At 43.7% G+C, this 27,636-nt stretch overlaps 1 protein-coding gene across 1 annotated transcript; it reads left to right on the top strand.

Moving 5' to 3' along the window:
- The first annotated feature begins 561 nt into the window (after nt 1-561).
- Nucleotides 562-26,321, top strand: LOC142796399 (carboxypeptidase inhibitor-like). Its single transcript, XM_075886893.1, has 4 exons — nt 562-755; nt 8,567-8,689; nt 12,657-12,765; nt 25,859-26,321. The coding sequence occupies exons 1-4, from the start codon at nt 704-706 to the stop codon at nt 25,887-25,889; spliced, it is 315 nt and encodes a 104-aa protein (XP_075743008.1). The 5' UTR covers nt 562-703; the 3' UTR covers nt 25,890-26,321.
- The last annotated feature ends 1,315 nt before the right edge of the window (nt 26,322-27,636 follow it).

Genomic DNA, 27,636 nt, shown 5'->3' with positions numbered 1-27,636 from the left:
TGTATGCACACATTTTCGGAGCTGTGTCACTTTGATATACTTAGTTTAGCGCTTGAAAAAATTAATGAAGAAGGTTACGTTTCATATCCATAACGCTCACTGAGTAACTACTACTGCATAAGTAAACCGGCCTAGTGCATGCAGTACTGTGCGTATACTCGTATTGTCCTTTTAGACACGTTTCAAGAACCTGTAGTGAGCTCGAAGCCCAAAATAATGCGGTAAATTCTTTGAAAGCACATGAAATGTCCTCTTGGACATTTTAATCAACGAATCACATGATAATAATATAATCGCGGATCCTTTGTAGCATCAGTGCGAGACACTAGAAGTGAATTAAGTTTAAAAATGACTAAGGACAATACACAAGAAGAATAAAAAAATGACTATGAGTGGCTCGGCGTTTATTATAAAATAATCTTGCAGTAACAGAGTTCCGCCTTTCTCATGATTCATGATCTTTGTCTTTTTCACCATCTTTATTATCCTACCCAACGCTGTACACTGCACAAGGCTTCGATTTGCTTTGTCTGCTGCTCAGCTTGCCCATTATGACACGTAATACTACTGAAAACAAGTCTGAAAATGTTTGGGTATATGGTACAACACAGATCTCAAAAGCCTTTGTGAGGGTGCTCACGGCAGATTTTCTGCCACAATTTTTATCTGCCGAAGCAACAGAATACATTGGGCCTTACCTAATATGATGTTCATACTTCTACTTCTCGCTGTGTATTTTGCGTTGAATGCTGCAGGTAAGTAAGGGAACATCCCGAAATAGTCACTTGGACAGAAAACTTCACTTCCATTCCTGTAAACTCTCGGTATTTGCTTGTACTAATTACAAGTGCACGTAAGCAGATTAAACTAGGCTATGGCTATCGTTCTTTGCCATAGGTAACGGCAACTGCTTCCTACGAGTGTTACACGGCCTCTCCTATTCACCCTTCACGGATTATTTCAACCATGCCACCAGCCTCTGACAAGTTATTTCAAATTATCGCATTGTTTTTCTCAGTGTTATTTCATGCATGGGGTTCTTTTACAATTTTAAACTTTTTTTCCCTACGCTACAGCAAGCATCTTTCTTTGTTAGTTAATTTGTGAGAATCATGGCATATTTTACTAGTACACTGTGCGAGGTAATAGGCGTAGTTGTCCATAACGCTTCTTAATGTTATAGCGCTTGAAAACACTCACGTTGTGAAGGCCCGTGAAGCTGGAACGCTCCGTTCCAGCCGTGGAACGTAAGGTGCTTCACCTATGCGAAGAGGGCTATTGAGTTTGACTGTAATCTTGGTGAAGGAGCGAGCACTCTGACTGCTTGGACGCTCAGGAATGAAATCATCTTCTCGAAGGCGTGCCATGGCTACCGTTATAGCGAAAGGGAAAATATATTCACAGGCGAAGTATAGCTGGTTTTGAGAAATTACTTGCACTTCACCAGTCCTTCAGTGAGCAGGTGTACCGCTTGGTATTTTGAGCATTATAGCAGCTATAGCCAATCGTGGTTCTCGAGCTCGCTTGGTAGTCAGCCATACTTAGCCAAATAACCAGATTTACTTGCGTAGCATGAGCTCCAGCCACGCTAAACAATAACCGCTTTTATGGTAAAAACCGCTAAGGAGTAGTGCGACACGGCTACTAACCTAGTTAAAGGGGCCATGCAGCCTACTTGTGATGCGTGTTCATAAAGAATTTAACAATATCTTAGCCCACTTGATTAGGACTCTAATTTATGATATAGTCTGTTTTAATATTTTGCGAGTGGACAGAGAGTTGGGCGACACGTAGTCACCTGCGCAAGCAATTGAGTAATGTCAGCTTTGTTCAGCTTGACACTGAACGTGAACAATTTCCAGTGACTAAAGCTTCAGTAGAACACGATGGCTGAGCTGCTACTGGCACGTGACGTCGGTTGCGCTATGACAAAATGGTAGTCGCCGTGAACTTTTAGGGCTGATTTTCACAGAAATATTGCTTCACAATTCTTATTTCTATACGACAGGCACAATAAAAATTGTACTTATATTTTTCACGCAATTTCTTAAAAAGTTGAATGAACCTATCATGACGTCTTGTAGTGTTCTCGTTTTTCTCTCAACAAAAAAGGTGGACTTATAAACAAAGCACCCCTTGTTAAATAAATCTGTCATCATATATAAAACTCTGTTATTAGGGAATACCCTGGACGTTCCGTACGAAAGTATTATTGCCTGTGTCAGCGGTGCGATGTCTTTTGAGAAAAACTCAAACAACTTAACCCTTCATTGGTTCCAATGCTATGAACAACGTACGCAACGTACGCGGTATAGGCTTAATTTTGCCATTTTTATCAGCTTCTTGTATGTACGAAACTTGAATTCTCTATTGTTAAGCGTTTTGGGAAAAAAGTGGACAAACGTGTCCCACTGTGTTATGAATGTACTTAAAAAGTGGAACTTTAGCGTCCGCTGTTCACTGAGAGGCATTAGTTTAAAAAATCTTTTATTCGTTTTAGGTGAACTTGCTTTTCCCTTACAATCAACAAAGGGCAGATCCTACCAACACCAGCTATCTATCGCCAACAAGAAAATAAATGTCTTTTATACATCCTCACGCTATAACTGCACTTGAGCAGCAGATGTGGAGACTGAGCAGTCTTGTAAACGGCTACTTTTAGCCCTGAATGGAACTCAACTGCTTCTTTCAGGCAAAGTGACTTCCCTGCAAGACGCAGATTAAAAATAGGATATTGCAGTCAGCTCTACACAATGTTAGACTGACTATGCATTCGGAAATCTACCATTGAATATTTGTGCATTTTCCATTGCACAAACATTTGAGGAAACTCTATGTATAGGAACGAAAAGAACCTTTATATAGCAAAATCAAGGAATTCGTAACTGTGAAATGAACTTTTCAAGCCTTCCTTTTAGGATATATTGAGTGGATATTGCACCGAAATCTCATGAAAGAATGCAGAGCGTGTAAAAGGAGTGGTTTCATTTGAACATGCGTGTGGTTTGCCACCTTGCGAATACTATCAAACATACCAAACTTTCGTAGAGAACACCAGCGCGGTTGCCACAAACCTTTTTAGGCAATGGTTCTGTGGTTTACATATTAAAATTACACCATCTCCTGCAAAAGGAAACAATGTGTAGATAGAAAACGGCGAAGAGATGGTTCGCCAGAGCAGGACATGAACTTCTTCACTCCATCTTGTGCTGGAGCTTGTGCTGGCGCTAACGCGGGTGCTGGCGGTGGCGTTGACACTGGCGCTCATGGCTGCGTTGCGTGGGAAAGAATAGGGCGTGCTTGCTCCGTAATTTCATACCGTGGCTGTACCGTGGCGTCCCCAGTGGAGAAGCAGCTATCGCACCACCTGTCTAGTGCACCGCTCCAAAAAGTATAGAATTTTCAGAGAAAGGGTGCGGGAACGTAGAACCGAATAGAGAAGGGGACGGGACGCGCATGCGCTTTGGGCGTGTAGCCGCAGCGGGAAAGAGAAGGAAGTAACGCAAGAAGCCACCACCATAAGCTGCTTCGCGTTTAAAAATTACAACATACTGAATGAAAAATGGGACATATGGGATGCGCTGCCCTGCAAGGCCAGAGCGGGATGTCTGAAAATGTTATGCGCATTGCATAGTAGAAGCCGAACTCATACACACACCCTTTCTCGATCAAATTGGGTCCTAAATGTGTGCTGGCTTGTGAACCTCAAGGGTTTTAAGAGCCATCAATGAAACTAAAGCATTTACACTTATGAATTTGATGACACCATTATATACAGGTCTAGAAAGAAACATACCGACACCGGTGTTTATTTTTCTAGACCCTTCTGAACCCTCCAAAAATAATAAAGAGAACTGTGGCTTTCGCTGTACTACAGTCCCGCTACATGTATCTCAACAGTGAGGCGGAGACATTCCTACACAAAGTCCGCTCAGAACCCCCGACATTGTTCGGTCGTTACTTGTGGTCTTTATGCTAACGCAGTGACGTCCACCCAAACTAAAAATTCGTTCCTGTGAAGATGAACACTGCGTAGTTTTTCCTCCTTCTCTCCACAATGTCTTTGTAAGGGCACACCATGATGAATGGTCAACACGTAATTTGGATTTCTTGCGTTCTTTGTGAAGAATAGTGACGAGGTATCATGACGGAAAAAGTAAGACCACGTAGTGCGACAAAGCTTAAGGTATTTTCTTTGCTGTCTTAATGAATCCATAAAACTAGACGGTGAGCCTTAGTTGGTGTTGTGCACGTGGGGATTAATTCACTCATCGAGTTCACGAAGTCTTCTGTTGATAACTGCTGAATTCTTGTGGCGCTCAATTATTTAGCATGTATTCGAATATGAGAAGATGCCATTTTCATTGATATTACCCGTATTTAAGAATGAAACTATGTTTTTGAGCTAATGAACTCAACCTATACTCGTAATAAATATATGCATAAGTGTAGAGCTAATGAAGTTTCACCCTGACAACTAACGTTTTCCAACGAGCATCAGCTATACTGGTTAGTTCTGTTAGTTGCTCAAGTATTTGCAGCAAATTGTCACACCACAAAAAGTTAAAAAGAAATAACATGAAGAACTTCAATAAACATTTTCCCACATGACCTTCAATGCTTTAGACTGGAGTTCTGATGCAACTTACACCACTGCTGAAGCGTGAACTCTTAGGGTATACATTGTTCGTAGACTAATAACACTGCGTGAATGATATGGGCGCCAGGTACAGAATAATAGAAACTGAGCACACTGCACATATTCTGGGTGACACACATACAATACAAAGCAATCAAACTATGTGAAGCGTCGAAGAACCTATGTTTACGACGAGTCCGCATGAACGTGATAGCTTTGAATAGACGCGTTTAAACGTCACTAATGAGATTTTCGATAGCCAATAGAGGGGCAGTATTCTAACAAGATGGCGCAAGGCTATAGAGTTTAATGGCCTTTGAGTCATACAATGCTTGAAATGACAAAACTGGATGATTCTGAAATATAGTTTTGTTGCTTCTATAGGTTTTACCTCGACCTTAGCTAAGTGATGCGAGGTTTTTTTTTGGTTGATTCATAGTCGTTTCTAGACATCATCTAGGTGACGCTAGGTTGTTTTTAGCTTTATTCTAAGCGGGCACGTTTGATCTAAACCACAGGCTATACAAATTTTACAGGCATGTCCAAGCACCAGAGATCACAACTAGCGCTGAAACCAAGCGTTCACGCTTCACGCAGATCTACGGGCATGTTGTCGTAGGCGTACGGCTTTCATTGCTTCGGGATCTCAATCAGCGTTGTGTTTTTCGTCCCCATGTTGTCTCTTATTGCAGGCACCCGAGAGTTTCAGATTATCGCCATCGCTTTGCAGCCATTTCTTAGGCTGGCTGCTGCCTTCATCATAATAGTGGACATTCGGTTAGTGGTAGGTATGCAGCGTTTATGTGGCAGGAACTCATTCATGATGATGATAGTTTTCTTGGTCATACCTTTTACTTTGATCGTTAACAGCTTCACTTTTAAAATTCGTGTGAAGTACTCGCACGTGACGTATTCATTTCGCACTGATCTTTACAAAACTATTAAATTGCCACTTTTTCGGATGATGTATAGTCGCAAAACTTTGACACGTCTTGACATTATCTTTCAAGTGATTACATCTCAATATACTACCCTAATATCTCAATGTATTACCCTGATATGAGATACGCCAATGCTTGCTCAGCTAGCAATTCATCTCAACAACGTGAGGATTTGTATGAATGCAGTGCTCACCACAAAGCCATGACACACGCAAGCAAGGCAATCACGCATTGGTTCGCACCGCTGTGTATCATCGGGGTCCCTTATAACCAATGGTGTAGGCAGAAACTGGTTTGGGGGAAGTGGAGCGGTGTGCATGTTCTTGATCTTTTATTTTCCACTGTGCAGTAAACCATCTCTAAATTGTGTAGTTCCACGTTCAGCACGATGACCTGCCTTAATGCTTGACGTTCTACTCCAGGTGCTGGCTGATTGCTATGATGTACGGTCCGTTTCTCACTTGGGTGAAATATCGGTGTGCGTGGAATCGCGGCGCGGCCAGCGCTGTAGTAGCGCGCCGGCAGCAGCTCGCGCATGCACCGGCTCTTGAGGAGCGTGATGTTGAACCGCACAGTCTGCGCGCTGGCCACATTGTCGGGCAGCCTGCGGATTTCATCGTTGCTGTGAAGACTAGGCCGATATTCTGCACTAAACATTGTGCGATGCAAACCTATCAGCCTTCGGTGGCGATAACTGGGTTCTGGAAACAGTATTTCAAAGCAGGTGTTGTTTCTCCTCTTGAAATACGGTGGTACTGAGTTAGTTCCTGTATATTGCTTCTTTGGGTGTGCACATCAGCATGCTGTGGTAGGTAAGGCCATATTGAGCAAATCCCGTTGCGTGATATTGATTTAACTCTAAGAAAACGAAACTCTCTACAGTGACTACCGTGCACTATGCGGGTTCAACACAATAAAGCAAACGAGAACGAGTTCTTGAATGCTGATGGTGACCTGAACGTGTTTCTTCTCGATCACATTCACAAGAGGAAGCACTAACTTTTCGGCGCGTAAATTCGCGGGTGAAGCTTCAAACTTCACTTAATAACTTGTCATGTCACAAACGTCAGCGATGAAAGCACTCATTTTGGACGTTGGTGAGGCGTACAGTAATTCGATGAGCGATATCGGCCCAGTTCCGGCAGTAACGATAGAATTCACCTGCTAACCAATAATGTGGCCAGCGCTCGCACGCCGTAGCCGACGATGTGTTTCAACCGCTCAGCACTACGCCCTTCAAGCATCCGGCCCGCGTGAGCTGCTGTTGGTGTGCAGCTGCCGCGCTGGCTGCATCATGGCCCCATCGCGATGCCACATGCTACGAGATTTTTTCTAAGTGGGAAACAGACTGTACATATACCATAATCGTGTATACACAGAAATATCACGTACGCTCCCCAAAACACGTGAATGCGCAAGAGTCAGACATATCGATACAAAAGGAGGCATGCGGAAGATAACTCGATTTAGTGCGAAAAAACATACCCTCCTCATTGAAATTTTTCCTGTGTTATGAAAGGATACAAGGGTGAGTTGAATTCAAAGGGCGCATTCGTTGTGGCTGATGTAATGGCGAAGCGTACCTGAACTCTGTGGTGCAGCTGCTTGTGCGCATTACTTTGGCCTGTCACTCTTGTACCTTTTTTGAGGCTCCAACGACATTCAGCCTTCTGTGGGGCTCTCGAATCTGATTTCAAACAGTGTGCTTTTTTGATAAATCAAGCCGACCCTCAATAATGGTTGCAGTTGGGACACAATGTCATTCTTTATTTACGTTTGCGCAGTAGGAAGAAGTTTATAGCAGTGCTTCAAAAGTCATCAGGCCCATTGCCCCAAAAATGCAGTGCTATGTCATCGTGGAATCGCCACATTGAATTATGGCAGAATTGTAGTGATCTCGCACAACAGTTAAGAGGGGAAACTACTCAGGGTCATTTGTGGTCATGGTGCTAACTTTAAGGGCTAAGCTCCTAAGGCGTGGGCCTGTCCATCTCTGTATGTATGTACGTCACTGCCTATAGTTCTACCTTTGCCGACTGCCCACTACTTCATTCTTGAAAACATCTCACTACGCTTCATCACTGATCCAACATTTCACCGACCATAAAGGAAACACTGTTAAGAAGTAGCCATATGAAACGCAACATGATAGCGTACTTGCATCCACGTGCGCTATAAATAACCATAGATTGTCCCACTGTTACTATGCCTTGTTACCATAAAGCCATCATAATGATGGGTAATGGAAGCGACGTATAGCTACCACTTACAAAAAATAAAATTTCTTGTACAAATATATACAGTGCTTGTCACGTCTTTGATGATGTAGTGGCCGATATTCACTGATAATTCACAGTTTAGCGAAGAAACGCTCCGTCGCATTGCTCCACACATCATCATTCACGTCATGAATATGCTGTGACTATATTTATGGATATCAAATGCTAAAGGCACATGAACTGTGGCACATCAATGCTAGCCTAAAATCCCGAGGTAATTGAAATTATCCGGCGTCATGCACGTCATCATACCTAATGGTCTTATCGCGGTTTTCGAGCGTTGAACCTCAGGAAGATACCTTTTTTTGTATTTGAAATATTTGCGCCCACTTTCTTTTCAAGGTTGACTTCATCCTGTAAATACTGAGTTCTTCCAAGATACGATTACGACGTGGCAAGATCACAGACGTGTTACACACTATAAGAAATTCGTCCGTCATGGTCAATCGGTGGTTACGGCGCGTCGCGTGTTTGATTCCGACTATGGCTCACTATTTTAACAGGCGTTAAATATTATTGATCTAGTTCCTGTGCACAGTAAAGAAGGCCAGATGGAAGAAAATTTCGGATCTATTAGCTATGGCATAATAATAAGAGTCATTTATTTAGGTAACAGTGTCGCAGCTTGCAAATAATCTCAAGTGTACTCAAATACGTTTATTTTTGAGAATGTTTGTGCAACAATATCGTGATTGACTTTTTTTCAGTCTCATTCAAGATAAGGAAATGTTATGCTACTGGTTATGGATGCATGCCATTTAGCTTGTGCTTGGCAAAATATTGGGTGGTTCGCCATGGCTGTGGATTAGGCTCGGTTTGCTGCAACCTGGGTAAGTTTGCCCTATTTGCTACTATCATTTGCAAAGAGTTTTACTTTTCTATTGATTTTTATTTGTTCCGTTGTTTATTTACGATACTCTAACTATCCATTGAAACTGTTCCGGGTGAGCTATTCGAATATTTTTCGCAAACGTTTAACACAAAAAACACACATCCACGGCACGAGTAAGTACATTATTATAAATACAATAAAAATATACAGCTGTTGAGTAATACTCAGAGTACTAATAGTAATATTACTACACTATATATACAAGAACAACAATACATTACCCCAAGCTATCGATATTATACCTTGGTAAAGTAAAAACGAATGACAATAAAGGAGAAACAACATGAAGCTCTTTGTGAAGAGTTGACAAGATTAATCATGGTTACATTAGTATCGTAAATGAAAATAATAAAACAAAAGGATCTGCAATTACAAGCATTCAAAACATCTTCAAAAATGACTGAACCTATCCTGAAGAAGTGTTTTTATGGATTATTTTGTCTAACGGGCAATACGTCTGGCCAGGTGTCGTTGCATACAGCTATTTCATGCAGTGAAACCTGACTACACGTATGGTCCGTCATACTTTTTTTCTACCGGTTTAGAAATTTGCAATTATGATGTGGTGCTAGTAACAGTAGCATCAAGTTGATTCCATTCTGATATTGTGAAAAGGAATAATAAACATTTAAACGTGTTCTTTTCTCAAACGTATTCTCCAAACTTGTGCGAATGCTTATTGCCTCCTTGTCGCGCCCCAGAAAATTATGTGCATTAAAAAAAAGCGTATTTGCCATTTTTAGTGGTTGCATCATCCATTTTAGGCCACTGTTTCACTGTAGTGAGTGATGTTCGTCTTGTGAAGCAGTACGCATGAATATAGCGTCTTACGTGTATTTATGTTCACCTTGACATTCTTAACGTGTTTCCTTATGGAGAACAATATTCTCAGTGAAAAAAAAAAACATAGGCCAGCTTCGCACTAATGGTGTCAAGCTAGAAGGATTAGCGGAGCGGCGAAGCCTTATTGGTTTATATTCGTATTATTTTCTTTCTCTTCTCTCTTTCGTTAGTTTGCTTCTTTTCAGTTTTTTATTGTTTTTCATCTCTTCATATTGATTGAATACAATTTTTTTTTGTTTCCCTTCCTTGCCCTGTCTATTTTCGCTCGCGTTCTGTTTACATACCTGTACTACCTCTGTTACGCCCAACGACATTAGCATACCACATCCTGGTTCTCTAAGGTGCTCCGCACTTTATACCATTATCAATGCGCTTGAAGAACACAAAGAAGAAGACTATCTTTGGCGCGAGCACGTGCCCAGTATGCTACAGATGGCTCTGATCTACGTTGTTTAGTCAGTGGCTCGCCAAACAATGACAGCGTACTACAGCCCAAACCCGTAAACTATTGTGCACGTAAAATGTCGTTTCGCTAAACAAGCTGATTCTGTGACAAAAAGAGTACCAGAATGACATCTAAAGGAACGAAAATGTTCGCTAGTTGTGCAATGAACTACGAGGCACAGAGCCAGGATGCATTATACGCGCATCGTTGAGGTAAGCTTAACTACTGAAGGAAAATGTAAAAAAAACAAGAAAACAACCTTGCATGTTCCATTGATCTCTTTGTCATCTGAATCCTTATAAGATGAATGTAAAGCATGTACTCAGAGGAGTGTATACCGATGCTTATTTGTATTTATGCTTGGGAACTTGCGGATTGCCTAGTGGTGTTTGGCAGCAACAGTACCGTTTGAAGGGAATATACCCACGGTGAAGCTTAGCTGCACATCATCTCGACGAATGATGCCTAGGATTTCGGTAGCGGATGTATTTAATGCACGCTTGGACACAGAACATGTTAGGCGTCTAGGTCGATAACTGCGAGAATAAGCTGTTCATACGAATATTCCATCGCAGCTTCAAGTATTCAATTAGAATTGCGCTCTAGTAACTATTCTGGTGTAATGAAGCTCAACCAAGTTCAACAGCAAAACCAATACCGAAGCACCGATAAGATAAACAACAATAGGAGCACAATGACGTTTCTGTCAAGACAAAGATTACCGGAAAGCAGCTCATACGCGTGGGTTACCGTATGCGAGTGACGCGGGCTATATTCCAAGTGCAGCCCGCACACCCATACAACATAGTCCGTTCATGGTTATATGACAACGCTAAGTGATTATGAAATGCTCAGAAGAATATGAAGGTTGCGTCCTTACGTGTTTACATTTTGCTTTCACTGCTAAATTTGGATCAATTTCAGTACTTCGCACATATTGCTAGGGGCTGTTTTTTTTCTGAATCACAAAACTGCGATGGGCTCTTTGCATAGAGGACTTCAATTATCGTACTGGGCGCAACCATGCTTTCTTTTCTGGTTTTTATGTTTAATTGCGCCTACTCCCTACATTCATCGCAGGCCTCCAAGGATCTCAATGTGAATGAGGACATATAAACGACAACCACTAAGTTCCTCAAATCAAAAATAAAACTTTGACGTTATTGGGTACTGCTCCAAGTGGTCTCTTTAAACATCTTAAGATGTCTATTTCTCCAAAAGTGATTTTTCGGGCACCGAAGAAATACCGCATATCTCCCATTTATGAGGAATACAGGCAGAGTGGAGAGAATGGGCGTGGGGAGTGCTGTATCGAAAACACTGGCGCGGCATTCCTTCCCATGATGGTTTTTCCTGTAATGCATGCGACACCCACGTTATTGGCTTGCTTTGGGGAACGATGTGATTTCATCTTTTGAATTAAAAAGCTGCAGTCAGGGCAAACTGCAGATAAAGCATCCACACACGCAGAACAACTCTACGTGTAACACTAATAAGTTCCTCTCGTTCGTTCGCCTGTAACCAATCTTTGTGATCTCATTGAATTCGAGGACCTTGTGTGTGGGTGGGGGTGGGGGGGGGGAGGATGGTTAGTTGTATTATACAGTAGGTAAAATAACACTGCAATTTTAAGGTTACATGCGCTTTGTCTGTGTAATCAAGTTCTTCTTGTCCTCAACATTGCAGCGCTGCTTCACCTACAGTATAAAAAAATATCACAGGATAAATTACAATAATATTGACACGTTTCCCTTGCACATCGCAGTTATAACAAGTACGCACCGCATAATCAGTCTAAGCAATATATATGGTAACGAAATTTGTCCCTACTACGAAAACTTGTTCATTCGTCTGAGAGACTACGTTGGAAACCTTCCAATGGCACAGCTTTTCACACCAACGGAAATATAACTTCCTGATTCTTTCACAAACCAGGTGAATACCATTTAAATTCGAATTGCAAAGCGCCAAGCAATTTTTTCATTTATTTTGTGCCTCTCTGTGTTGAAGCTTAAACAACAGAAACGAGCTGAGATTGACGTAGGAAAAGTTCAATAATTTCAGGAACCATTTGCTGCAGTAACATTCGGTTGAATTCAATAACTTAGCGAAATTCTAACTTTATTATTACAACTTGTTTGGTCTAGAATTTTTTAGACCTTGAAGTATTGTAAGCAAATTTTTCGACAAAATTGAAGAAAACTTTATAAACTCCAAACGATGTTCAGCGAAATCCTTCGGTCTTTTTATTGACTACGTCACGCCTCTTTCGTCCCTTTTTATTGTTTTTCAACACTCTCCTAGAGGTGCAAATATTGCTAAGCGCTGCTGGGTCATCTCACGATTGCTGAGAGAGTGAAAGGGCGAAAGGCACCAGCTGGCACTGTTCCAGGGTGCGGACAGACGAAGACAGCTTAGGACATTAAAGGCTTTCGTCCTAATAGATCAATAACTACTGTTCAATATTGCTGATGAAAAATAAGTGAGCGAAACTCGAGACATGGCACATTTTCTCCGCCCCTTTCTGAGAGGTACATGACAATATTATTTACTGATATTTGCGATGCAATGTCTTACTTTTGTTTGTGCACTGAGTCTATGTTTTCACTTCATGCAGGAAAATTGAATGCGTGCTCGCTTGCGGGAGGATCTTGTAGGCAATCGTGCAGAACTCGCATGCGCAGCATTAGATGCCCGGGACTGAAGAGGTGCTGCGCTGATGAAATGTAATGAAATTTTTTTTTTGTCCGTCTTGAGTATAACGCTGTGACATAGATGAGAACTTCACGAGTTATTTGGCGACTTGATGAATACTTTGAACGAAATATAAAAAAATGTAACTTCTGAACAAGATGAACTAAATTTTTCAAGTGCACAAGCTCATCGAAAATGTAACATCCGCATTGTAGACAATGCTGAAATTTAAAAAAAAATGAACCCACAGTTGAAGAGAGGCTAACACATGAAAAAGAGTTAAATAGATCGCATAAGAAGCGTGTTGTATTCACTCATGATTAGAGTGGCAGCATAAAAGCCCTACTAACAGCAACCGTGGGACATCAGTCACCATGATGGAACTGCGCTGAATGGCAAAACAGATGTGGTGATCGACAACAGTAGTTAGGCACATCAACATATTTATTCTATAGATAAACAAAATATGTAGAACGCTTTTTATAACAAACATTTCATGAATCTGACTAAATGAATATACATGAACTGTTTAGAAAGGTTTTTGTCATCGTAATGCGTGCTGTGGGTCTGTGATTTATCTAGGCAACTAAAGAGTTAAGTGCAATCATTATCATGTAGAAGCCGCATGTTGGTTCACTCATTAAAGCGGATTTGCATTTACGTAAATTGGGAGATCCTTAAGCTTCACCATTAAGAGATCAATGCGATCGCAATACTCTGTCCCTAGTGCATACTTCAACTACATTTTGTTGCATCATGTATCTCGAGAACTATAAACTGTGCATTGCTACTACGAAATCAGTCAAGTTGAAAGTGGCTTTTCGGCACATGGCTGTATTCTGTGTAATAATTAGCACACTTTTACCCACCAACAATAATTCGTGTGAAACCTTCTCGAACTCGATTTTGCCGCACTACGTGGCCTTAAGGAGATTGGCACAGTAACCTGTGTCCCTCTTGTTCTTGGTGGCTGGCTTCAAATCTGACATAATTGTAATAATCACGTGTTTTGACGCCCATTGATATTGTGCGCTTGTAGCACATATCATTACTGCAATAATACATGTTGTCTTGTATACAAGACGCCTGTTTTTTCTAAAGTATGAAAGTTACTTTCACTTCATTTTTAAGCAGAGGAAGTTCTATTCACTGTATGTCCAAGCAGAGGTGTCAATGTTGGATAGAACATCTCTTTACCACAGAAACGACTCAGGTTCTATCCTCTCTCGAACCCTGGTGAAGGTGAGAACCGGGCCAAGAGGTGCGATGGAAATGTTGATAATTTATTTTATTCGCATCTTTCTCAAATTTTTGGTCATCCACAAGGTGACAATTTTCTGTAAATGTAAAGAACATATGAAACCATACAAGGAGAGAGAGATGGAAGTAAAAATAAGGCAAAAAATAGGGATAAAGAAGCGGCGACAGAAACAGAAAGACAATGAAAAGCATACAATGACAAAAAAAATCTCCCAGAAGAGGAAGAAATATAGGAAAGAGCGGGAAGAAACGCAGATCTAGGCATAAATAGAAATAATGGAATGAAAAAAAAGAAAGAATAAAAACAGGTTACAGGATCCGAAAGAAAGCGCTAAAAGAGACTCGGAAAAAGAAAAGAGAGAACGAGAGTAGTAGAAGAGAAACAGATACACAAATGAGATACACGAATACAGAGAAAATGACAAAAAGAAGTAAAACAAACAACAAAGAAAAACAAAAAAGGCCAGGCACTTCAGTTGGTCTGAGCCCCATCAGTGTGAGGCTGCCTAAACCGGTTCTAAAGGTCAGCTGTACAGGTGATTTCTACCTCCAGGAAAGTGTACCTCGTTTGTGACTTAATGCTCAACAGAAAACCCCTCGCAGGTATGTTACAGAGATAATTTTTCGATATTGATAAAGAGCTCCGAATACCCGCTAAGGTGTCGGCATGTGAGGGTATCATATCACTTGTTGTGTGCGAAGAATCATATTCTTGCACGTGATCGAAAAATCCAGAAGTACGCAAATAAAAAAATAAACATTTTCGTGTTTGATTGAGGATAGTACACAGGCGGCTTGGCCTGCAAGCGGGTGTCTTCCACGCAGCCATTCTTCGCCTTGTGAATACAGTGAAAATAACCTCCTTTGGTTTAAGGCGCAGTAAAAGTAACGTTTATGTATGCTTTACAAACAGGCGTCTTGTATGCAGGCTTCACTATACAACAAATACCATCAGAGTAATATCACGTGGTACAAGCGTACGTTGCCATCGGGCGTCCGAACTTGTGATTATCTTGCAGACATCATGGTTAAAAGCCGGCCACTTATTACGAAAGGCACGGAAGTTACAACACCTATCCTCTTGGGACCTATAAGAGGGGCCATAGCAAGTTCGAAAATATATCACGCGCATAATGGATCGTGGTTTAAAGCAACTGCGATTACGCAAAATGCAGCCATATGCAAAAGCTCCCCCGACACAAGCAACTTTCAACTTTATTAATTAGATTTAGTAATCACCAATTTAATTTCGCGAGAAACGTGACGCAATAAAAAGCATACACAAAGTGGCTGAAGTACGAAATAGAAAAAAATATCACTTTTGCGTCATCTCCTAAAGGCTTAGCTAAGTTTGCTCAAATGTTTCCCATGAACCCCACATCTACACTAAACATGATGAAAAATCAAATAAGTAAACGAATGCATAACTAAACATATAAGCCGAAAAAATTAATAACTGTATAGATAAAGGACTAAATATTCTGCATGGTACACTTCTGGCTATAACTAATCAGGGTTAAAACTTGAAAAATTGAATTGCTGCACAAACTTGAAGAAAAAACAAGAGAGACAGGAAAGAGCGCAGACTACCAACTGTTTATTGTCGTTTTTGGAAGCCAATATATACGCATGCTATGCTGCGCTTCCATGATGCGCACAAAACCAAAGGCGCCGCAAACAAAGCCGACCGAAAACAAATCAAATCAAAATTGACTGCCACCATAATGACAAAAGTGAAAAATGGCAAAATACAAAAGTGATACCCACCACAATCTAAACTGCGTAATCCCAAGGTGTGCGCTCATCTTTTTTTATTTATCTTTTATTATTCTTTTATTATTTATTGCACCAAGCATCAACAAAAGCATGAAAAAATGAAAACGTACTCTAGACGATTTTGTTTTAAATCCCTAAAAATTGCGCTTAGCACCAAATAAAACAATAAATTAACATTTTTATATTCCCTCCAAGCAGCCCTAATTGAGAAACACGAAGAAGCAGTACGCCGAGAGAGTCAAAAACTATACTAGCATAATACCTTACAAAACATTACGTAGCGTCACATGGGAAATAAAACATGAACACTAATGAACAAAACAAAAGAAGAGGAATGAAAGAGAACACAATGCGAGGCGTTAGCGACATCATTACACATGACCATGTAGGAAAACCATTTCCCTGTCCGAAAGTGAAATTGAAGGCATGCTTATGCACTTGTCATTATATTGTCTGATAAAGTACGCTTCTATTATTTCTCTTTCGGTCTTATCACGTGCCTTAGCCATGACTGACGCATTCTCGAACCGGGGGGTGCAACCGCATTTCCTACAATGGAAATCTAATTGACCTCCATTTTTTTCCTTTTACGGCCAGACTGTGCTCACGCAAGCGTTCGTTGAGGCAACGCCCCGTCTGCCCTATGTACACCCTCCCACACGACAAAGGGATCAGATATGCAACAGCAAAAACACACACAATGAACACGTTCGCATGCTTTTTTGTGCATTTTGCCTTCTTCTGTTTAGTCATCAACGAGCAGATCTGACGTAACTTTGTAGGCGCTGAAAACAGTACATCCACACCATACCTATTAGCCACCTTTTTTTACATTATGGGAAACACTATGTAAGTAAGGCATAACATGAATAGGCCTCCTCTCCCTTCCTTCGACGCTTAGACCCATGCCCTTGTATTTTTTAAGACGGCTTTCACAAGCGCTAGCCAAAAACTGTGCTGGGTATCCAGCCGCACCCAGACGAGCTACCTGATTCTCGAAGCTTTCAAACATCAGATGAGGGCAAGACTTGTCGAGGGCTTCCGCACAAGCTGACAACACAATGCCCCTCTTAATCAACTTCGAGTGCGCGCTATCAAAAGGCAATAAGCTTTTCTTCGATCGCGGATTGTATTTGAAGCAGATGAGCTCCTTGGCAAACTTCAGCCGTAGGTCCAAAAACTGGATGTCATTTTCTGAGTGTCTGTTGAAAACCTCAAGGACACCTTTCACAACACTTTGAACCCGTTCACATGGGACCTTCCCAAGCACGATAAGGTAGTCGTCCACATACCTGAAGGTGCGAACGACATCCAAATGGGACAGATCGTACTTCAGGCGTTGGTCGAAGGCTGCCAAGAATATGTCACTGAGAACAGGTGCGACTGCTGATCCAATACAACAATTGTTTGCAATTGTTTGCAATTGTTTGCAATTGTTTGCAATTGTGCAATTGTGCGACTGTTGATCCAATACAACAATACAACAATAATACAATTGTTTTTTCTTCAAGTTTGTGCAGCAATTCAATTTTTCAAGTATGAACCAACTAGTCTGCAAAAAAGTATTGCTTCAGGGTTAAAATGCTTTGAAGAAGCTATATAGCATTGAATAGAAAACCATGTGCACTTCTGCAGCTTTCGTAAATATTAAAGTGTTTTCGAGTTGGAATCTAAGTGACATGGTGACCCGAGAAATTTGAGAGCCTCCAGGGTGTAGCGTAGGCCTCTAGCCGCTCTTGGGTCCTTGCGTTCTCGTTGTCTCAAGGCCATGAAATCGAAAACCAGGGCGTCTTGGATTGCCATCAAAGTGGTACAGACGCTGCACTGGCCATGACGCAGCAGAGCCGCCTCTCTCATAGTTTGAATTTTATCACGTGTGGCAGGTAGCGCCTTTGAAACGGCTCTCAGAAACTGCTATTTTTCTGAACTCGACAGCAGCCATCCTAACTTTTTTTGGGACCAAGTGTCTTGGGTTCCCGTTTCAATTAGTCGGGGACAAGCTGAAGAATAAAAAATTAAGTGCACCACTGTCTGTTTGTATTATGCGCGTCCAACTGTGGCTGCTCTTCACTATGACGTAACAGTCACGCTAAACCAATGACAATTTCAGCATGGCGCCGTTCGTGACGAGAGGCGATGTTCCGTGGCATAGAGACCAGTACTCGCCCGTCCTGTTTTTTTATGGTGTTCTATGATCGTTTTAATATGCTTCATGGTAGCATCTTCGTCAAGACGAAGCTATTTCCTCCACTCGCAGTCAGTATCATCCTAAAGGTCGTCTTGAATGCTGACGTGACTGATTTTACAGCGTTTGAAGTGCACCGAACTAGCAGAGCCTCATCGCGTTCCGTCGATTCGGTATCGTGACGCAGAAAGACGGCGTCTACCGCGTCGCTGGGGTGCATGAAACTAACCTTCTGAGGGTGACCAGTCTTGACGATTGTCGTAGCGCTCATTCGTCTTGTAGTAAGATGAAGGTGAATTCTGAATATTGTAGCGAAACGTCGGGGTTGTTCAAGTTAGGCGCATCGGACGACCAGGGAGACGAATAAGTGTGGTTGAAACTCCGCGGCGGCAATCGGTGAGAAGTCAACACGATGAATTCGGGGAGCACTCATTGGGGGTTTATTTAGCTAACACAACTTCAAGTTACAAAATGCACTGGGTTACAAAGACAAAACATAGAAAATGTTGGCATACCCTTCGGCCCGCATAGCTGGTCTCCGGTGGTGAGATCCGCCATTGACCCCGACTCCGCTCTGCTCACTTTTCAAGTTCAAACATCCTCTTTTAAACCATTGGTCGAACAAAGAGTCTTCACAAAAACCAATCACATGTTCGGACTCGCAGCATCTCAACCAATCACAGAAACACTTTCATAAAAGGCACTACATTTGTAAAACCTCCTTACCAAAATGAAACACGCAAAGGGAAAGGTCCTCCGCACGTGACACTCTCTCCCATACCAGGCCGTGCTGCCTCCTTCGGCCGACTACCGTCGGCGGCCGTTCCCACGCTCGGGCCCCGTAAGTTCTTTCATTAACTGTTGCTTTCTAGAAGCGTCCTTAAGAGCAATGGGTACACCATTGCTTACCAGGTGTACATGCGACAGCGAGGCGCCCCGACATCCTAACAACAGCGCGAGAGAATATGGTCGTTTACCTGCCGCCACAATGTCTCGGTCAGGCTAAGTGGTCGCGTCCCCTTGTCATTCTCAATGACACGCGTGCCTGTTAACAATGGCTTAGACTCAGACGGTGGCGCCGGACCTGCCTCCTGCTAGACGCTTTTCCTAGTAAGCTTTCCCCTTCTAATCCCGAACGGGGGTGACCTTGACTGCTCCGTTTTTAAGCCGTAAATGCAGCGTGTAGGCGCCTATCCCAGGCTGGAAAACACGATTTATCCCACATTCCATTAAAGTCAAAAGCCGAAGCTCTGTAATGGCCAGAGAAACAAACCCAAAAGTAGAAGAGTACAAAGAAAGACTTAAAAAAGAAGCAGAGGAGTTGGTTTTGCACAAATTTCCTGAGAAGATACTGGAGCTGGAAACCTTGCTCTCGCGACACCTCCCCCCTACGAAAAAGAGTGCCCCACTCGTTTTATCTGCAAAACACGACAATAAATAGACTAATTATACAAAAAGGTTTTGCATTCAACAAGTGTGTGAGATGCTTATTTAAAGACACTTATGCATGTGTATAACAGGTGAGAGGCTTTAAAAAAATTACATAAAAACAACAGATGAAAAACAAAACAAAATAATTGGACACAGAAATAGATGGGTTCACTCATCGGTACTGCAATACAATTCAGTGTCCGTTTCGTAAGCACTGACATTCTGTTGTGCGTTGTTATTACTTGAAAATGTCTTCCAGTCCGAGTAAAGTTCAGTGTCCGTGTCGTAGCTTTCGCACTGCTGTACTGGAACACTGGTTTGTGTCCCGCGCACACAATGTTGCAAACGGAGTTCCTGACCCACTCGCGAACCGCACTCGCGCACATCACCATTGGAGCCGCACTCGCGCACAACACTTTGATGCAATCCGTGGTCATCTCTCCTTGCACTGAACTCGCGCACAACACTACCGAGATCGCGCACCTCATGATTATCATCAGACTCATCGTCCGCGTCGTCGGCATCGGAGCCCAATCGAACGTGGCAGGGCTTTAAACGCGGCACATTCACAACGTCACGTTTTTTCCCAGTTTGGTCTACCACCTGCCAGTTGTTCTCGGCTACCTGGCGCACAAGACGGAAAGGTCCGTGATATTTGTGAAGAAGCTTTGTCGTCTTCCCTCTCGCCCGGGAGGGAGTCCACAAGTACACAAGGTCGCCCTGATGATAAACAACACTTCGTTGCCTAGCATCATAGCTGCGCTTGTTCTTCTCCTGCTGACGCTTCTCCCGTTCATTTACTATTTTTCGAGCCTGCCGCAGCCTGCGGGCCACTTTCATTGCATCCAGGGTGTAGTCGAATCCGCGTTGCGCGCCCGACCCTACATCCACCGGTAGTGTCGGTTCATGTCCGTGAAGAAGAAAGAAGGGAGTGAATCCAGTCGTCTCGTGGGTGGAAGAATTGTATGCAAATAGAACGTACGGTAGGAATTCATCCCAGTCGCGGTGATGTGAGGAAACGTACATGCTGAGCATGTCAGCCAACGTGCGGTTAAAACGCTCGCACAAGCCGTTGGCCTGTGGGTGGTATGCTGTTGTGGTGGCATGCTCGCTACCCACGAGCCGGAATATTTCTTCGGTCAAGTTGGCGACAAAGTGCTGCCCACGATCGCTTATTACTTTCTACGGGGCACCATGACGTAGGACGATTTGTTCGACGAAAGCTCTGGCTACTTCTGCGGCAGTGGCCGCTGGACACGCGACAGCCTCGACCCATTTCGTATGGTAGTCGGTAATCACGACGATGTAGCGGTTCCCTGCTTTGGATTTAGTGAAAGGCCCAATGAAGTCCATGCCCACCTGCTGAAAAGGTCGACCTGCAGGTGGTATCGGTTGGAGGAAACCGACCGGCCTCCCCGGTGGTTGCTTTCGTGTCTGGCAGTCGGGGCAGGAGAGAACGTACTTGCTTACGTACGAGAACATCTTCGGCCAGAAATATCGGCAACGAACTTTCTCCCATGTGCGCTTGACACCTAAGTGGCCTGCCGTGGTGGCGTCATGGCAGTACCTTAAAATCTCAGATCTCAAGCACTTGGGGACAACGAGCGCAGCACGATCCTCCTGAAACCCTTTCGCCCTTCGATACAGTACACCGTCGATCAACCGAAAGCTCCGTGCCGTTCTTTTAGTTTTCCTGACAACGGGCGCATCCGGGTGCTCGAGGTGCTGCATAATTTCTTTCATCCATGGGTCTGCCCTCTGCTTTTTTCCAACATCCACAGGATCCATAACCAGCAACGGTGAGGGGTTTTCTTCGCTTACAGGCGCGGGATCATGAGGAAGGCGGGAAAGCGTGTCGGCATTTCCATTCTTGAGGCCAGGGCGGTGTCGCAACGTTTCTGTACCGTTGGCTCGTGTGGGGACTGTGAGAAGCTGACCTTCCGACAATGTGCCGATGGGGCGGCCGGGCTGGCCCCCTAGGCCCGGCCGTTCTCGTTTCCCGAAGGATTAGGCTGCACATTCTGATTGCCATGAAGCTCAGCCTCATCGTTCATGTCATCTCGGAACCGCTGCCAGCATTGTTGTGCTATGTGACCTATGCGGCGGCAAATCTGGCATCGGGGACGCCCGTCGTTGGCACGGGAAGTTCTCTGAGGCCAAGGCATTGGGGGGCGACGAACCTCGTCTTCGATGCTTTTTAGCCGGTCAGACAGCAGGGCAACCGAGTCCGCTATCGTTTTCAGGTGTCTCTCGCGGTCGGCAACCTCCCGCGGGCAACGCAATTCGGCCGCGGCGCAAGTGGCGACACACGTAGGAGGAGGGTGCCCTGTCGCTGCGGCGGGCGCGAACCCTACGGGATGCGCGATGTTTTGCATCCACGACTGCGATCCGGTGGAATACTGGATGCCAATTGGTTGTAGCCCCGACACACGGCTCATCAAAGCTGCCAGATATATGCGTTGCAAAATTTGGAGGAATGCAGTGCAGCTCTCCGGGTTTGCGATTATCATTTTCTCCTGAACATCCGGACGTAACCCGCGTATAAGGTGCCGCAACCGATCATCTTCCGTCATGGACGGGTTCACTATTGCACACAGCTGTACGACGTCATAGTAGTACTGCTCGGGGGTTTCGGACGGCAATTGCGTGCGGTTTTGTAGCCGCAAATGGGCGATCTCGACTGAGTGGCGACTCGTAAAGGACGTTTTAAGTAGCGTCGCCCATTCTTCCCATGTATTAGGAGCACCGGTTAGAATTTGAGTGGTGTGCCACTTTTTCGCATCTTCGTCTAAAGCCAGATATAGAAATTTCACCTTCGTGGCTTGGTCCCAATTATTAAGCGACGCTACATGTTCGTAGCAAAGTAGCCACTCTGAAATAGATTCCTCCGGGGCGCCTCTAAAGACTGGTGGTCCGACGAATGGTTTACCTTGGGGGGTAGACATAGCAGAGAAGAAGGTAGGGGGTTCCGTCATAGTAGAGCAGTCAGAGGTAGGTTCCTGATATTTGTTGTTGACTCGGGGCATAATTTCAGAGCGGGACTATCGTTACCGAGCAACCTCCACCACTTTGTAGCGAAACGTCGGGGTTGTTCAAGTTAGGCGCATCGGACGACCAGGGAGACGAATAAGTGTGGTTGAAACACCGCGGCGGCAATCGGTGAGAAGTCAACACGATGAATTCGGGGAGCACTCATTGGGGGTTTATTTAGCTAACACAACTTCAAGTTACAAAATGCACTGGGTTACAAAGACAAACATAGAAAATGGTGGCATACCCCTCGGCCCGCATAGCTGGTCTCCGGTGGTGAGATCCGCCGTTGACCCCGACTCCGCTCTGCTCACTTTTCAAGTTCAAACATCCTCTTTTAAACCCTTGGTCGAACAAAGAGTCTTCACAAAAACCAATCACATGTTCGGACTCGCAGCATCTCAACCAATCACAGAAACACTTTCATAAAAGGCACTACATTTGTAAAACCTCCTTACCAAAATGAAACACGCAAAGGGAAAGGTCCTCCGCACGTGACACTCTCTCCCATACCAAGCCGTGCTGCCTCCTTCGGCCGACTACCGTCGATGGCCGTTCCCACGCTCGGGCCCCGTAAGTTCTTTCATTAACTGTTGCTTTCTAGAAGCGTCCTTAAGAGCAATGGGTACACCATTGCTTACCAGGTGTACATGCGACAGCGAGGCGCCCCGACATCCTAACAACAGCGCGAGAGAATATGGTCGTTTACCTGCCGCCACTATGTCTCGGTCAGGCTAAGTGGTCGCGTCCTCTTGTCATTCTCAATGACACGCGTGCCTGTTAACAATGGCTTAGACTCAGACGGTGGCGCCGGATCTGCCTCCTGCTAGACGCTTTTCCTAGTAAGCTTTCCCCTTCTAATCCCGAACGGGGGTGACCTTGACTGCTCCGTTTTTAAGCCGTAAATGCAGCGTGTAGGCGCCTATCCCAGGCTGGAAAACACGATTTATCCCACATTACATTAAAGTCAAAAGCCGAAGCTCTGTAATGGCCAGAGAAACAAACCCAAAGGTAGAAGAGTACAAAGAAAGACTTAAAAAAGAAGCAGAGGAGTTGGTTCTGCACAAATTTCCTGAGAAGATACTGGAGCTGGAAACCTTGCTCTCGCGACAATATGTTCGTCGGTGTTTTGTAAAATGTGCGCATTTGTGATTTACCACCCGTAAAAACTATGGCATCAGCATTGCTACATGTGCGTATGTGAGCGTGTTACTTGAGTGTCATGACGTCAGAAGCTTCCTAACCTCTTGCAATATGCGCTGTGCTGTGCACTCATATAAGTGATGTAAGGGAGGACAAAGTGTGAGAAAAATGTGACCAAATGAACCCGCTAGTGCGACACAGTACGAAATTAAGTAAACCAAGTAGTGAGAATACGCAAAGTTGTATACATTATAAAGTGAATTGTGGGCATCCCGTGTGTGTCTGCACCGTTGATTTGACACCTGTCTATAGGCACATTTGTGTCATATGACATAATCAAATGACCGGCTCAGAATTATGTGCCCGATTGAAGTGGCCGCTGTGTAAGCGCTTGTCTCACACTCGATGCACGAACGCTTTGGATAAGAAACACTGTGTGATGTTATTGAAACCACGAAATGACGTGGGCTATGTAATATCGCTGCATCAATCGTGATCGATGCAGCAATCACAAATGATCACGATTAGAAGGATTGATTGCGATTGTTACTGAAGCAACGCTGCTAAAGCTGTTATTGGGCGAACAAAAAATTGTTCTTTAAGACATTGTATCATACTTGACGATATCTCATTAAGAAGTCTTACTTTTGTCAAACGCGTTTATTGTGGGGGGTGGGATTTCGCCGTTAAAGCGTACATATATTCAGCAGTGATAATTTGTTCATAATAAGTTACAGTTTCATGAGAGAAAGCATGAAAGATGCATTGGACTCCCCTCTGAAAGCAAAGTCTGGCATGTCATTCACTCACAATCACTGGAGGGTGAAAACCCTGTTGCTTGCACAGACAGGGCTTCACACCGGCACAGTCATGTAATGTGTAGGGGCTTCTGGTTCTGCGAAATTGGGTCCCTAATTGAAAAAGTTGACTGTTCAAGGGCTGTCGAGGTCATGGCAACACCATGAAGTTCAAGTTGTCGACGCGAGAAAAAAAAATCACCTGCAGCTCTTACTTACAGCCACTTTAGCTGCGTACATCACCTTGACTTCAACTTAACGAGCACGTATGCAATGATCGCCACTTTTAGCTACTATATGCACTACGCGCATTCATTTCCATGAAACAAGACGACGAATGAAATATTGACGTTCACCTCATATACGATGACAAGTACGGTGACACAAGGCGCACAATCGGTATTTGCAGCAGCACAGAATCAAAGTCCACGATGTCCACGATTCTTAACCTTGTGTCATAGTTGCCATAATTACAGAAAGTAGCGAAGAAATCTTGCAGCGAAAGTTTCGTCAAACAATAAAAAATTGGAGAATATGTTTTGAAATGTCATTATTGCGCTGTTGAACTTTGTGAAACTGCAAAAGACCAATGGCTTCATTTTAAATATTACGTTAAATTTGACATTGTTTTAGGACCACCATAGCTTCGTCGTAGAAAGGTCGCCTTCGAGAGACGTACAGTGTCAATTTTTATGAAAGGGAACAGGGGAGCACGTCGCTTGCGCGCTCCGGCGGCTGCTGGCAGTGCGTTCAAGCGAAAGCAAGAGCAACCACAGTCTCTTATTGCTTCATCTCGCGGCAAGCAAAACAAGCAGTCATTGATAAGATTGCAACCCATTCTCCCTTCAAGGCAGTTACGTAAAAGCTGGTTCTCGTCTTGAATGGGAAGGGGTTTTGATCTTGCCAGTGGTTCTATATCATCAATGACTGCTTGTTTTGCTCGCCGCCTGTTGTAGTGAAAAGAGACTGTGGTTGCTCTCGCTCCCGCTTGAATGCGCTGCCAGCTGCCGTTGGAGCGCGCAGGCCACGCGCTCCAATCTTCTCTTTCATAAAACTTGACACTATACATTGCCTCTTTATTAACTAAGGTATTAGCGTGGTGGGGGTTATGATATAAACAACAGATATATTGCTAAACCGACTCTGAACTCTGTGCCTTCTCAAGTTTCCTTATCAATCTTTTGTTCATTTACCTCAATATCGATAAAATGTTGCAATGGAATAGTTGTATGCGTGAAACTTATTGCCAATGGTTAAGAACTATTTCCTTCGTTTGCGTGGTGGCATGGAAAATAAGGGAATAGTGGCCTCGTGGGTGAAGCTTACATTTATTTTTAAGTTGTCGCCGACTACAGTTTCTATTTTGTCACCTCGGCGCCGCTATTGGTGCAGCGTTGCTGTGGCTACAACTTCGCTGTTCCTAGAGCTTCATAGTGTGGATTAGAGGAGCTTTTTTTGTAAAGCACGATTTATCTATTAACAACGCTTGTTTATTCATTTCAGTATATCTTACAGACCCCACCGGCGGCACTGAATATAATTGACATTTGAGAACGAACGAGAAGAAGAAGCCGACAGAAAAGACACAGCAGTACTGGTACAAGTAACACAAGTGCTTGCAAAGAAGCATTACAAAAGAAAAGGAAGATATGAATAGTACTCCATAAAATTGAGTAGTTCGCAGGCGGCATGATAAGCCCGGTGCGAGCTTAGGCATGGTGTGGAAACCGCCCGCACAGCTCGCCAGCAGGTATATTCAGGCCAGCATTTACAGATAACAGGCTCACCAACAACGGCTCTAATCTGGTAGAAACAATATTTCTATTTCACTAGATTGGTGATTATGGCCCAACATGAAGTCCTATTATGAAGTGTTACTTTATTTTTGTACGCCCTATATTGTATGTAGGCCTGAAAAGGCCCCCAGTATTTGATTAAAAATAAATAAACACTAAATCAATTATTATTGGGTATTCAACGTCCACTTTGCTCAACGTCAGCCCGATTCTCTCAAGAGAAAGTTACGTCTCTTCTGGGTACATTAATCTTGAAATGTGAATTCATTCAGAAGTACGAACAAGAAAAAAAACAACGCCAGGCCTGCGCGGAAGGCGCAGCACAGTCGGAGCGAAAGCTAGAAGAGTGGCCTTTCAGAGCCTTTTAAAACACTCATTGGGTAACTACCGCAAGCACACTTGCTTGATATCCACTAGAGCATTAATAATAATATTTGGGAGGTAGTAGGCTTGCGTTTACTATGCTAGTTTTCGTCATTGTTCTGAAAATTGTGGTACCCGCTAGACACTTGCGAGGAATTCTGTACCAATTGCTCATGCAGTGGCAGATGACGATGAGGAATTATGGATGTATTGGGTATGCGCCATAGTTATAGGGGGAACGAGAACAAGCTTTTGTGATGAGCTCAAGCGTTGGACGGCCCACTCGTTACGCCATTCACATTGTGCGACGACTGGTTCTTCTTTCACTGTTTGAAAACGCTTTATGCATCGTAGTAACGTCAATGCTTTCCTGATATCAACCCTGCCTAAGGCAAGTTTGCCAACAAATCACAAGCACCGGCGTAGCTCCGTGGTAGAATACTTGGCTGGCACCCAGCACGTCAGGATTCATGCCCAATGGTGTTATTAGTGCTAGGTTTTTTTTCTCATTTCATGCGATATGGTTAAGAACACAGCCGGCGGCGGCGACGACAGCGGACAGCTGCGCGTGACCCGAGTTGCGATCTCATAACAGGTTTCGGTGTAAAACAAAACCATGAATTGAACTTGTCATCGGAGTCCCTGGCCCTCCATAGTTCTCGCAGAGCAACGAAAGCTTTACTGTGGAATTGTATGACTGATCGTGCATATTTGTTAGCACGTTCAACAAAAATAAACAATTGCTATACAGGTACATAAGCGTGTCGCTAGAAACTCTTATAGCCGAAATGAATCCGCGAAGTCCGCGCCTTACATGGAGACGCCTAGTGTCCTGAACCACGGCTGGTTAGGAGGCGCACGCTCTTGTGCACGGGGGGGGGGGGGGGGGCTGTTTTTACTTATCACCGCGATCTCGCAGGGGTGCTCCCAGCACAATCACTGCCGGTCATTGCGGAGGCTAACCAGCGCAAACAATGCTCGGGTTTGTATACCAGCTGCTACACTTACTGGTTGTACCAATGCAATGCAAACAGAGTAACAGGCATATATGCCACGAATCAACGCGTTTAGAACAAATCATTTTATTTTGTTTTCTGTGACTGCAAAAAATGAGCACAATGA

The sequence above is a fragment of the Rhipicephalus microplus genome, chromosome 2 (assembly GCF_043290135.1).
Source record: "Rhipicephalus microplus isolate Deutch F79 chromosome 2, USDA_Rmic, whole genome shotgun sequence".
NCBI classification, from domain to species: domain Eukaryota; kingdom Metazoa; phylum Arthropoda; class Arachnida; order Ixodida; family Ixodidae; genus Rhipicephalus; species Rhipicephalus microplus.
The sequence above is the reverse complement of the archived record's forward strand: the minus strand, read 5'-3'. Positions and strand labels throughout refer to the sequence as shown.